A 14,453-nucleotide genomic window follows, 5' to 3' on the forward strand; every position below is an offset into this window, starting at 1 on the left:
GATGTGACCAAAAACCCGAAGGACAACCATCTCTGCCGCACTCCACCAATCAGGCCGTTATGGTAGAGTGGCCAGACGGAAGCTACTCCTACAGTAAAAGGAACATGACAGCCCACTTGAAGTTTGCCAAATGGCACCTAAAAGGTTTGGTTTGATGAAACCAAGATGGATCTCTTTGGCCTGAATGCCAAGCGTCATGTCTGGAGGAAACCTGGCACCATCCCTATGGTGAACAATGGTGGTGTTAGCATCATACTGTGGGGATGTTTTTCAGCCAAGGGACTGGGAAACTAGTTAGGATCGAGGCAAAGATGAACGGAGCACATTACCGATAGATCCTTGATAAAAACCTGCCCCAGAGTGCACAGGACCTCAGACTGGGGTGAAGGTTCACCTTCCAACAGGATTACGACCCTAAGCATACAACTAAGACAATGCAGGATTGGCTTCGGGACAAGTCTCTGAATGTCCTTGAGTGACCCAGCCAGAGCCTGGACTTGAACCCAATCGAACATCTCTTGAGATACCTGAAAATATCTGCACAGCAATGCTCCCCATCCAACCTGAGAGCTCTGGAGAGGATCTGCAGAGAAGAATGGGAGAAACTCCTCAAATACAGGTGTGCTTCAACAAAGTACTGAGTAAAGGGTCTGAATACAACTTTGTCATTATGGGCTATTGTGTGTAGATTGAGGGGAAAAATGTGTTTATAAATTTTAGAATAAGGCTGTAACCTAACAAAATGTGGGAAAAGTCAATGGGTTTGAATACTTTCCGAAAGCCCTGTATAAAGTGGGTCAAAAAAGTATTTAGTCAGCCACCAATTGTGCAAGTTCTCCCACTTAAAAATATGAGAGTGGCCTGTAATTTTCATCATAGGTACACTTCAACTATGACAGACAAAATTAGAATAAAAAAAATCCAGAAAATCACATTGTAGGATGTTTTATGAATTTATTTGCAAATTATGGTGGAAAATAAGTATTTGGTCAATAACAAAAGTTTATCTCAATACTTTGTCATATACCCTTTGTTGGCAATGACAGAGGTCAAATGTTTTCTGTAAGTCTTCACAAGGTTTTCACACACTGTTGCTGGTATTTTGGCCCATTCCTCCATGCAGATCTCTTCTAGAGCAGTGATGTTTTGGGGCTGTTGCTGGGCAACACGGACTTTCAACTCCCTCCAAAGATTTTCTATGGGGTTGAGATCTGGAGACTGGCTAGGCCACTCCAGGACCTTGAAATGCTTCTTACAAAGCCACTCCTTCGTTGCCCGGGCGGTGTGTTTGGGATCATTGTCATGCTGAAAGACCCAGCCACGTTTCATCTTCAATGCCCTTGCTGATGGAAGGAGGTTTTCACTCAAAATCTCACGATACATGGCCCCATTCATTCTTTCCTTTACACGAATCAGTCGTCCTGGTCCCTTTGCAGAACAACAGCCCCAAAGCATGATGTTTCCACCCCCATGCTCCACAGTAGGTATGGTGTTCTTTGAATGCAACTCAGCATTCTTTGTCCTCCAAATACGACGAGTTGAGTTTTTACCAAAAAGTTATATTTTGGTTTCATCTGACCATATGATATTCTCCCAATTTTCTTCTGGATCATCCAAATGCTCTCTAGCAAACTTCAGACGGGCCTGGACATGTACTGGCTTAAGCAGGGGGACACGTCTGGAACTGCAGGATTTGAGTCCCTGGCGGCGTAGTGTGTTACTGATGGTAGGCTTTGTTACTTTGGTCCTAGCTCTCTGCAGGTCATTCACTATGTCCCCCCGTGTGGTTCTGGGATTTTTGCTCACCGTTCTTGTGATCCTTTTGACCCCACGGGGTGAGATCTTGCGTGGAGCCCCAGATCGAGGGAGATTATCAGTGGTCTTGTATGTCTTCCATTTCCTAATAATTGCTCCCACAGTTGATTTCTTCAAACCAAGCTGCTTACCTATTGCAGATTCAGTCTTCCCAGCCTGGTGCAGGTTTACAATTTTGTTTCTGGTGTCCTTTGACAGCTCTTTGGTCTTGGCCATAGTGAAGTTTGGAGTGTGACTGTTTGAGGTTGTGAACAGGTTTATTTTATACTGATAACAAGTTCAAACAGGTGCCATTAATACAGGTAACGAGTAGAGGACAGAGGAGCCTCTTAAAGAAGAAGTTACAGGTCTGTGAGAGCCAGAAATCTTGCTTGTTTGTAGGTGACCAAATACTTATTTTCCACCATAATTTGCAAATAAATTCATAAAAAATCATACAATGTGATTTTCTGGATTTTTTTTCTCGTTTTGTCTGTCATAGTTGAAGTGTACCTATGATGAAAATTACAGCCCTCTCTCATCTTTTTAAGTGGGAGAACTTGCACAATTGGTGGCTAACTAAATACTTTTTTGCCCTACTGTATCTGAGAGAGATAAGGAAACATTCTTATTATTTTACATCTATTTACCCCTCTATTTACATCTCCATATATACTTCTGTAAAAAAAAATTCAACTGGTACCGCGGGACTTTCAGACAAGTCTTGTGAGGCTTGTGGGCGTCGTAGAGCAAAACAACCGACATATACGTGTCCGTGAGAGTCTCTCCATTCCTAGGGGTCATATTAGTGTGTAGCCCAGACACATCCAATGCAGGAAAACAGATATCTCTACCTTAAACAGACAAAATGTTTTGGGGATTTTTGTATTATGTGAATTAGAATTCCACGGGGGTGCGTACATCAACCTTAGGGGGTTAAAGAAAAGAACAAGTCGGCCAGTCGAAACTCGCCTTTATGTTGTAGTGAGCGTGCACTTCCTCCTGTCCTTCCCTTACACAACAACGGACTCAAACTGTTCAAATTTTAGAACATTACGGTTTAAGTTCACTCATTGAGGTTAGCGTTTGCATTTGACCGTGTCTCTTCCTTCTCGTCTAACCTCCGCTCAAGAAAACGTCTCGCAGCCTCCATTAGACTCATTTTCTTCTATTCCCATCTTTTTTTCCATTCTTCACCAAGACCCATTGTTGCTCCCATACCCCCAGGAGAGAACTCAGAGAAGCCTTATCCTCTGCTTTTTGTCCTCCTCCCATTCCACCCTTCTCCTCTCAATGTCAGGAAACCGGGTATAAACGGTTCACACAAACCCAAACCTGCTCAGATGGAGGAAGGGAAAGAAAGCAGGGCTGAAGGAAAGAAGGAAAAGGCCAGCCCTACATTGTCCCATGGTGAATAGTCAAGTTGTTTTTTGAAGGAGGAGAGAGGGAAGACCAATGAAAAGGAAGGAAGTGTCCTTGGGGAGGCATGAATAAGGTCAGGCTAGGGCAGCAGGCTGTAGCAGCCGGGCAGCAGCAGGAGTGAACTGCTGAATGGAGGTTAGCTATACAAAGACTAACATGATGGAGGCCAACCCTTCACCTTGGGGGATTTACTGTGGGCTGTGCTGCAGTGTGAATTGATTGGGGTGTTTTTAGCAGCAGTGGTTTGTTTAGGTATACTGGATGTGTGAATAAAATTGTCTTTTGGGGGTGTTTTACTGGATGTGTGAGTACAATTTGTATTTGTGTGCACTGTATGTGTGGGTTAGTGTTTGTAAGTGCTGTGTGCGTGAATATGTACTGTATTTCTGTGTCTGAGCGTGTAGTGTTTATTTGCGTTCACTGTTTGCTATAAACGTGAGCACTTGTGAATGTGTGTATGTATGTTCCCCTTCTCTGTTTCCACTCATGCCATATCCCAGCTCTCTGTTATCAGGGAACAACAAGCCAGTGGTGTGACTGCCAGCTGATGTTCTGAACTACATCACGTGTGTGTCAATCAATCTAATGTTATTTATCACATGCGCCGAATACAGCAGGTGTAGGTAGACTTTACTGTGATATGCTTGCTTACAAGCCATTCCCAATGATGCAGAGTTAAACAAAAGAAGAATATGGTAACACAAGAATGAAGCTATATACAGGGAGTACCAGTACCATATCACTATGCAGGAGTACAAGGTATTTGAGGTAGATCTGTATATAAAGGCAGGGTAAAGTGAATAGGCATCAGAATAGATAATAAGAGTTAAATAAAAAACAGAGTAGCATCAGCATATGATGAGTGTGAAAGTATATGTGTGGGGCGGGGGGGTGTTTATGTGTTATGTCTGTGTGTGGGTTTGTGTGAGTGTCAGCGTAGTGTGAGTGAGTGAGTGAGTGTTTTTATAGTCTTGTAAGTGTGCATAGATAGGGTCAATGCAGATAGTCTGGGTAACCATTTAATTAACTATTTAGCAATCTTGTGGATATTTAGAAGTCGTTTGGCTTGGGGGGAGAAGCTATCTCTGAGCCTGTTAGTCAGTTTGCGAGATGGTAGCACAGTGAACAGTCTATGGTTTGGGTGGCTGAAGTCTTTGCCAATTTTTTGTGCCTTCCTCTGACACCACCTGATATAGATGTCTTGGATGTCTGCAGTCGACGTCCGGTGCATTTGCCATGCCAAGCGGAGATGCAGCCAGTCAAGATGCTCTCGATGGTGCAGCTGTAGAACTTTTTGAGAATCTGTGGGTCAATGCCAAATATTTTTAGTCGCCTGGGGGGGAAGAGATGCTATCTTGCCCTCTTCACAACTGTGCAGGTGTGTATGGACCCTGCTAAGTCCTTAGTGATGTGGACACCAAGGACACTTGATGCTCTCGACCCGCTCCACTACAGCCTCGCCGATGTGAATGGGGGTGTGCTCTCCCCTCTTTTTCCTGTAGTCCACGATCAACTCCTTGGTCTTACTGACATTGAGGGAGAGGATGTTGACATTGTCACCACACTACCATGTCTCTGAGCTCCTCCTTGTAGGCTATCTCATGGCCATCGGTGATCAGGCCTACCACCGGCATGTCATCAGCAAACTTGATGATGCTGTTGGAGTCGTGCATGGCAACACAGTCGTGGGTGAACAGGGAGTACAGGAGGGGACTAAGCACACCACTGAGGGGCCCCTGTGTTGAGGGTCTTAAACTCTCCTGTAATCCCTGTACTCCCGGATCCAGTTTCAGAGGGAGGTGTTCAGTCCCAGGGCCCCGAGCTTGTTGATGAGCTTGGAGGAGACTATGGTGTTGAACGCTGAGCTGTGGTCTATGAACAGCATTCTCACATAGTTATTTCCGCTCTTGTCCAGGTGGGAGAGAGCAGTGTGAAATTAAATTGATATGTTGGGGCGGAATCTAGGATGATGGTGTTGATGTGTGTCCTGACCAGCCTTTCAAAGCACTTCATACAGATGTGAGTGATACGAGACAATAGTCATTTAGGTAGGTTACCTTGGAGTTCTTGGGAACAGGGACAATGGTGGTCATCTTGAAGTATGTTGGGATTACAGACTGGTCTGTCCTTCAAGACACTTGACAGCTGGTCTGCACATGCTCTGAGAATGCTATTCTGTCTGGCCCGGCGGCCTTGCAAGTGTTTACCTGTTTAAACGTTTTATTCACATCGGCCACAGAGAGTGAGATCACACAGTCATCTGGACAACAGGGGCTTTCATGTAAGACTCTGTGTTGTTTTCTTCAAAGTGAGCATAAAAGGCATTTAGCTCGTTTGGGAGTTCTGCGTCACTGAGCATCTCATAGCTGGGTTTCCCTTTGTAGTCCGTTAGTGACTGCAAGCCCTCCCACATCTGACGAGTATCGGAGCCGGTGTAATAGGATTCCACCTTCCTCCTATATCGTCCCTTTTCATGTTTTTTGTCTCATTGGCGGTCGTAGCGGGCTTTCTTGTATGTGTCTATGGCTGTGTCCTGTTCAATGTAAGCGGTAGCTCTAGCCTTTATCCCAGTGTGGTTACTGCCTATAATACATGGTTTTTGGTTTGGATACGTTCATATGGTCACTGTGGGGAAGACGTCTTCTATGCATTTATTGATGAAGCCCATGACTGTGGTAAACTCTTCAATTGCAATGGATGAATCCCTGAACATGCCCCAGTCAGTACCTGCAAAATGGTCTTGTAGCCTTGTATCTGCTTCATCAGACCACTTCCTTATTGAGCGCATCACTGGCACAGGAGGATAGAGTTGTGGAAGCAGGAGGATAGAGTTGTGGTCTGATTTGCCGAAGCGAGAGAGTGACTTATATGCATTTCTGTGGGTAGAATAAAAGTGGTCTAGAGTTTTAGCACCCCTTGTGGTGCAGGAGACATGTTGGTAGAATTGATTTAGCATGGTTTTAAGTCCCCAGGTGTTAAAGTCTCCGTCCACAAGAAACGCTGCCTCTGGATGTGTAGTTTCTTGTTTGTTTATGCCCCATATAGTTTGTAAGTGCCAAAGTGGTGTTTGCTTGTGGTGGGATGTAGAAATTTGTGATAATTATGGATGAGAACTCTCTTGGTAGATAAAAAGCTGTGTAGCTTACCATGAGAAATTCTATATCAGGTGAGAAAAAGCTTGAGATTTCTTTCACACTGAAATCAGAGCACCAGTTGTTGTTTATGAAGAGGCACAACCCTCGCCCTTTGGACTTGGCTGAGAAAGCTGTCGTTCGATCGTGTCGCTACATGGAGAAACTACTTAGTTCTATGTTCTTAGATTCAGCCAGCCAAGTATCTTCAAAGCATATAATAATGTTGTTTTCTAGTCTCTCTGACAGGAGACTCTCGAACGAAGCTCATCCATCTTATTCTCAAGTGCCTGGACATTTGCCAATAAAACAGAGGGGCGTGTTGGTTGATTTACTCTTCGTCTCAGTCTCACCAGGACGCCAGCCCATGAAACAAAGGAATAGGGTCTGGTGTGAACAAGGGAACAGCTGAGTCAGAGTCGGATTTGCTGTTGAAATCGAGGTTAGTAACTGTCTATCTGATGTCCAAAGTGCTAGGCCGTAAAATGTGATAATATATATTTTTTTCTCAATAAACACAAAAAAGTCACTAAATAGCAAATTCAGTTTGGAACTCGTGAGATGTCGACCTTCCCTGTCAGTGCCATCTTGTGTTGGTGTGTATGTGATATTTTCATAAATGAGTGTGAGTGTGTACAGTTGAAGTCGGAAGTTTACATACACTTAGGTTGGAGTCAAGACTTGTTTTTCAACCACTCCACAAATTTCTTGTTAACAAACTATAGTTTTGGCAAGTCAGTTAGGACATCTACTTTGTGCATGGCACAAGTAATTTTTCCAAAAATGGTTTACAGACAGATTGTTTCACTTATAATTCACTGTATCACAATTCCAGTGGGTCAGAAGTTTACATACACTACGTTGACTTTAGAAGCTTCTGATAGGCTAATTGACATCATTTGTGTCAATTGGAGTTGTACTTGTGGATGTATTTCAAGGCCTACCTTCAAACTCAGTGCCACTTTGCTTGACACCATAGGAAAATCTAAAGAAATCAGCAAAAAAAAGAGAAGAAAGAAAGACCTCAGAAAAAAATGTAGTGTTTGAATTTGTCTGGCTGTCGAGGCTGTAATTGCTGCCAAAGGTGCTTCAACACTGAGTTCTGGGTAAAGGGTCTGAATACTTATGTAATTGTGATATTTCAGTTGTTGTTTATTTTATACATTTGCAAAAATGTATAAAAAGCTGTTTTTGCTTTGTCATTATGGGGTATTGTGTGTAGATTGATGAGGGAAACATTTATTTTCTATTTATTTATTCTATTTATTTCTATTTATTCAATTTTAGAATAAGGCTGTAACATAACAAAATGTGGTAAAAGTCAAGAGGTCTGAATACTTTCCAAATGCATTGTATACAGTATCTTATCACCCATGATACAATTCAGTATTTGACGTCCATCCATGTCTGAGGACGTTGGGAGATTATGTGGAAACCAGCCACTAGGGGCGACATTGAACGCTGTTAACGTCAAGTTGATTTTGGCTTTGCTAGGGCATGGTGGATGGGCTTAAACATCTGCATCTGATTTCAAAAGTTGCAAGTTTGAATCCAGCAATATAATGTTTTTTATATAGTTGTTCTCGATTTTTTTGTAATCCTATCCCAAACCTTAACCCTTACTTTAAAAATGTAGAGTTAATGCCTAAACGTATCCTTAAGTAGTCCGGAATTTGACATTTGGAACAACTTCAAAGTTTGACGTTTGAGCAACATGGATGAACATCTAAATCTGACATGAGAATGTGAGGGCTGGTTTAACATGCTATTTTATTTAGTCTGTCTATAGCTATTGTCAGTAAGTAGTTTTAGGTTATGTTTCCATGTTCCTCTTAGGGAAAACAACACACCTTCAAGGCAGCAAGACATTACAGCCCTAATCTAGGTCTGCATCATGTCACCAGACAGCATCCTACATTACAAGTTATCATGTTACATGTAGTAGGAAACCCATAAACATTCCCTTTAAGAGACACAATAGAAGGGAGTCCATGTGTTCCTGTAGGTTGTAATGGGTCTTAATTGCAGTTGGAGGGTTGTTTCAAAGTGTCACATGAGCCTGGCGTTGAGTGCTTTATGGTATGAAGGGACCTGTAACATGAGGACCTCCTCTCAATGGCTAGAACCTCATTGTGTGTCGTCATTTGGAGATCCCCGCTGAAGGCAATAGCGTGTGTGTGTGTGTGTGTGTGTGTGTGTGTGTGTGTGTGTGTGAGGCAGGCAGGCAGGCAGGCAGACAAAAGCAAACCATATTCCCCTGTGTCTGTGGTCAGTAATGTGGAGTTATGACCTCTGGATGAGCTATTCCTACAGTAAACCCTGTGGGTAAATAGCAGGAGGACTGGGTTGCCCCCCCCCCCCCCCCCATCCTCTCTGGTTACTGGGGCAAAGCCTGGCAGACAGCTCCCTGGGGTCTGGGGCACCCTGGTTCTCATGTTCCCACACTAAGATGAAACACTTAATTTTGATGTTGCTGCTGACCCTACTGACCTCATTGGGATCTGGTCAGTGCACAAGTGCGTGCATGTGTTTGTGTCTGTGCGTTTGTGTATGTTTGTCAGCCTTGAGCGTCTGGAGCTTGGAGGTGGACAGGAGGCTACTAATGACCTACACAGACATACACACGTACATTGAACAAAAATATACATTTCAACGATTTTACTGGGTTACAGCTCATACAGTATGAGGAAATCAGTCAATTGAAATACATTAATCTGGCCCTAATCTATTGATTTCACGGCAGGGAATAGAGATATCCATCTGTTGATCGCAGATACCTCATAGTTAGTACTTGTCATTTTCTGTGTACGCAGATCACGTTGATCTTTAGACGCTAGTTTACAGGAGCTTTTTGTTGTTTTGGTCGGCATCTCAGTAGCTCTACTTTCAGCGACACCTTTAGCAGTGTCAAGGGAACGCGCCAGCTCAGTATCTGAACTCTGGCTATGATCAAAACACTACACAGGGTACAAGTAAACAGATTGTGTGTGCTTTAGACTGGGATTTGTTGAATAGGTGGGTAGGAGGCATTACAGCTTCAGTTTGACTTTGATTTTGTTTTAAGATGGCACTGACCTCAACTATATACACAGCACAGGTTCAATGGCTGTGAACTCCTTGCCAACTGTTGGTTCAATAGCACAATGACGTGCTTTTTTAGTCCGTGTCTGTTGTTATTCTCATTTGTCACTTTGAGACACAGGCAGGGGAAAGAAACTATACTGTACCTAATGTATGGGGAAATGGGTTCCCAATGAGCACTTATTGTTTCAGTCCAATAACAGCTGCACACACACACACACACACACACACACACACACACACACACACGCTCAAGTGTGTGCATGAACGCACACACACGCGCACGCACGTGCGTAAAGACGCACACACAGAAACCTCCACCTCCCCCAGGACAGTCTCGGACCAGCAGATTACCAGAGAATGACCCCTCTTCCACTCCTCCCCCTCTTTTCTTTCTCAGCCAATCAGAGACAGAGGGGCTCGGGAAGTGTAATGTGACACTGGAGCCTATCGGCTTAGGTTTAGGCTTAATTGGGGCCAGGGCTACCAGACTGGTGTCACACTCTTTTCACACACAAACTCACACACAAACACAACTTGACTCTCTCACACATACTCACACATGCATAGCGTAGGCCAACCTCACTCACTCACACACACACATGCATTCACTCTCGGTCAGCCACACATTCACACACAGAGAGAGGCCCGGAGGCGATAGGAGTATGTGCTGGGGTGCTGTTGAGGATTAGCCAGAGTGGGACCTGGCTGTGTGTGTTACAGACTGGACTAGATACCCTTTACCTCCATCACACTGCATACTTTAGCCTAGGAGATAGTGGCACAGGAGGGACTAGTGGCTTTAGGGGCCCAGTGTGAGGCTTTAGGGGCCAATCTCTACTGTGACTGGGGAGACTGGATGATGCAGTGTGTGCTCTCCCTACTCTCCCTTCAGCTCAGCGCCGGATCCCCATGCAGCTGTGACGTTGGCCCCGAAGGGTCCAAGAAGTCAAAGAAATCCAAGAACCTGTAAGTAACCAAACAACCTTTGATTTACTGTTTCCTGTCTTTATTTTTTACCCCCTCTCTTCTCTTCTTTGTAGTTAATATTGAGAATGTCTTTGTGTTGTGAATGGGGAATCCCATGTCATGTGTTCTAGCAGTGCAGACATTTGATCAAACTAGCATTAGTAATGCTGCTTTATGGAGTTTCCCTATTTTACGTAAATTGGATCCATGAACACTGTTGAATAAGAGAATGTCTGCACTGCTAAAAATGTGGGATTCTTTTGTTTCCCATTCTTGGCTGTGACTGATATGAACTCTAAATACACATTTTCATTTGCTGTAGCTCTGTTATGCTAACCTTTATAATCCAAAGACAAAGAGTTTTTTGTTCATTGTCGGTAGGGGTAGTGTGGCGTAATGCAATAATAGTTTTTCTTATGCTGTACATGGATGACCCTGCAGCATACAGTCAGTCGTACAGTGTCACCTCATGTCAATGTCATTAGCCTTAATTCTATGGCCTCATGGCTATCAAACATGGCTGAAGCCACAAGCCCATACTTGCCATTCACTCTCCCATAGACCTTTCACAGAGGTGTCAGATAGGCATTTGAAATGATTTCACAATTTGAAAAATAGAATCTATATTTATCCAGCTAGTCGAAATACAAGTGTTTAAAGAATCATTTTTATAAAAAAATATTTTTTTATATTTTTTACTTCAATGTGGAGTCAGGACTCAGGAGAGGCGGTGCACTCTGTTGTTTCAGCACAGGTAGGCTGTTCATATTAAAACAGCCTACCTGTTGGGAGACCATTGTATCCTACTGCTTCTCATTTTAGCCAACTTAATTCTGTAATTGTAAATCCATTTGCATTGATTAGAAATCTCCCAGTTCACATGTGACACATGGAGCCTCTGATGGTGCTGCTGCTTTGATTGACTGACAATAACAAGCTACATGTGAAAAGTGTGTAGGCTACCGGTATGTCTTTTTTATGGGTGGCACTCATAAAAACTGTCATAAAAATATTGTTTTATTAAAATGTTTAATGTCATGTTCTATCCTAACGGCCTGTTTTGAATTAAATGTAAGATGGTGCGTGTACAGTGCATTCATAAAGTATTCAGACCCTTTGTCTTTTTCCAAATGTTGTTAAGTTACAGCTTTATTCTAAAACAGATTATATAGCTATTTCTCCTCATCAATCGACACACTATACCCCATAATAACAAAGCAAAAAAAACGTTTTTTTGACATTTTTGCAAATGTATTAAAAATTTAAAACGGAACTATTACATTTACATAAGTATTCAGACCCTTTACTCAGTACTTGGTTGAAGCCCCTTTGGCAGCGATTACAGCCTTGAGTCTTCTTGGGTAGGATGCTACAAGCTTGGCACACCTGTATTTGGGGAGTTTCACACATTCTTCTCTGCAGATCCTCTCAAGCTCTGTCAGGTTGGAAGAGGAGCGTTGCTGCACAGATAATTTCAGGTCTCTCCAGAGATTATTTATCGGGTTCTTGTCCGGGCTCTGGCTGGGCCACTCAAAGACATTCAGAGACTTGTCCCGAAGTGTTCGTCGGGTTCTTGGTCACGTCTTTGACCAAGGCTCTTCTCCCATGATTGCTTAGTTTGGCCGGGTGGCCAGCTCTAGGAAGAGTCTTGGCGGTTTCAAACGTCTTCCATTTAAGAATAATGGAGGCCACGGGTGTTCTTGGGGACCTTCATTGCTGCAGAAATCTTTTGGTTTCCCTGACCTGTGCTGCGACACAATCCTGTCTCAGAGCTCTACGGACAATTCCTTCAACCTCATGGATTGGTTATTGCTCTGACATGCACTGTCAACTGTGGGACCTTATATACAGTAGACAGGTGTGTGCCTGTCCAAATCATGTCCAATCAATTTAATTTACCACAGGTTGACTCCAATCAAGTTGTAGAAACATCTCAAGGATGATCAATGGAAACAGGCTCCACCTGAGCTCTGAATACTTATGTAAATAAGGTATTTATGCTTTTCTGTTTTATACATTTGCAAAAAATTATAGAAACCTGTTTTCACTTTGCCATTATTGGGTATTGTGTGTAGATTGATGAGGGGAAAAAACTATTGTATCATTTTTATAATAATGCTGTAACGTAACAAAATGTGTAAAAAGTCAAGGGGTCTTCGGAATACTTTCCGAATGCACTGCGTGTGTTGTCAAATGTGTGTGTTGAGGGGGATTCCTGTGCCATTATCGCCTCAGTGATTCATCAGCTGTTGATTGAGCCTTCTTCACACTATCAGATGGAGACGAAAGGACAATGTCCATTTAAAATGGCTGCTCAGCCTGAATGCTGATAGCTACTCAGCATATCAACAGAGGATGAAAATTAAAATCAGAAGCGTCAAAAGCCACATTTGAGCATAATCATTAAGTAAATACAATGTCACGTATTTTCAGTTTAGATGTTAATGACATAAGTCACTACTTGACACATTTTGGTATCCCTCGCCACTTTTTGAATGCCCCAGGATAGTCTGTTTATGCAGCTGAGAGTTTGAGAATGTAAATGTGCAGTTGTTGAGAGGGATGTACCACACCTCCTACGTGTGTGTGTGTGTGTGCGTGTGCGTGCGTGCGCGTGTGACTAAAGTGTCTGTTCCCAAGTCCTTAAGTGTCACCTCAATGTCACACTTCCTCTGAAGTGAGTCTACAGATGTAGGATCTTAATTTGAGCCAGATTGCTATAGCAGAAAAATAAACCTGCAGCATCAGGAAATGTGAATTATAATTAATGGACATTTTTGTAAGGGTTGATACATTTTTCAATGGGGCAAATCAAGCCTGAAATGTCAAAGTGGAAATTACAGAATTTAGAAGCCTTTTTAAAACTCAAATACATTACAAGTTTGCATTTCTTGCATTGCAGGAAAAGTCTCAGCAACAAAATACTGATCAATTTAAATCCTACATATGTACATGTTGAGTGGATGTCTATTGTTGTCTTCTCTTGGAGGTTTTTCCAATTAGAATTTTCTGTCTAGACTCAATTGAGCCAAATGTGACTGACCCAATTCCAATCTATGTTCTCGATATTTACGCCTAGTTAATAGGGATAGGGATAGGCGCTAGCGGGACACCAGTCGACAACATCCAGTACCTGTGTATGCTGTCTCGGGAATCTGGTCCTCTCTACAGGCTGATACCCCAGCCTATTCAGTATGAGATGGAGCTCCGGGAAGTTAGAACGTGACACGCCAGATGTGGGGAATAATCATGTAAAACAGTATATGCAGTCACTTACACCATCAGGCATATGTGGGTAACAACGCAGCGGGTTACAAGAAAGTAGAGTAGAGTTGTTGCTTTTGAGTAATTTCCCAAAAGCATAGGTAGGGAGGATATTGATGAAACTGGGGATTGACGTGTACAACGGTTGGATTACAATTTAATTGTGTTGGGTTGGGGTTACAGGAGTATTTTCCTTAGGGTAATCACAGTTATATATCTTACATGTTTCCAGTTAGTGTGTGCTACATATACTACCTTGATTAAGCACTTTGCTCAAGATGAATCTACAATGTCCTTTCTTCGAACCCATGACAATCTATTGAGTTACTCAACTATGTAGCTGTAAACTGCACCTGTCCCTACTACCCCCATGACCTCTTCTTTAACAGGGATTATTTTTCTCTCCTTTTCACATCCATCCATCAGATTTCACTTTCTCCATTGTTTTCTTTTACCAGGAGACCGAGTTCAGTCTGAAACCTGAAGCCTTGTCTTTGTAAATCATGCTCCTTCTTCCCCCCCCCTGGCTCTGTCTTTCATTCCTCCCCCCTTCCTTAGTGAAGACCTCTCAACCATCCTTCTGGGCCTCCGTATGTGTCTTGAACCTTTCCAGACTTTATCTCCTCGTGATCTAACTCCTGGTCCAATCACCAAAGAGTGTATACACTATGCAACCTTCAGTCTTCTCAGAGGCCCCCCATACATACATAGGAGGCCAGGTCAGGATACAAAGCTGTAGATCATTCCTGTGGCTCAAAGACCCCCTAAAGGCCGTCATTTACCGTGTGTGTG

General features: G+C 43.0%; 1 protein-coding gene across 3 annotated transcripts in view; it reads left to right on the plus strand.

Annotated features, from left to right (window-relative positions):
• The window catches only part of LOC139408641 (regulator of G-protein signaling 3-like), a 206,015-nt gene that overhangs the window by 176,040 nt on the left and 15,522 nt on the right, over nt 1-14,453 (plus strand). For all 3 annotated transcript variants that reach the window (XM_071152789.1, XM_071152791.1, XM_071152790.1), the window contains one exon: nt 10,324-10,397. In XM_071152789.1, coding sequence (XP_071008890.1) covers nt 10,324-10,397 — 74 coding nt within the window. The remainder of the gene's footprint in view (nt 1-10,323; nt 10,398-14,453) is intronic.

Source organism: Oncorhynchus clarkii, chromosome 5, assembly GCF_045791955.1.
Source record: "Oncorhynchus clarkii lewisi isolate Uvic-CL-2024 chromosome 5, UVic_Ocla_1.0, whole genome shotgun sequence".
Classification (NCBI taxonomy): domain Eukaryota; kingdom Metazoa; phylum Chordata; class Actinopteri; order Salmoniformes; family Salmonidae; genus Oncorhynchus; species Oncorhynchus clarkii.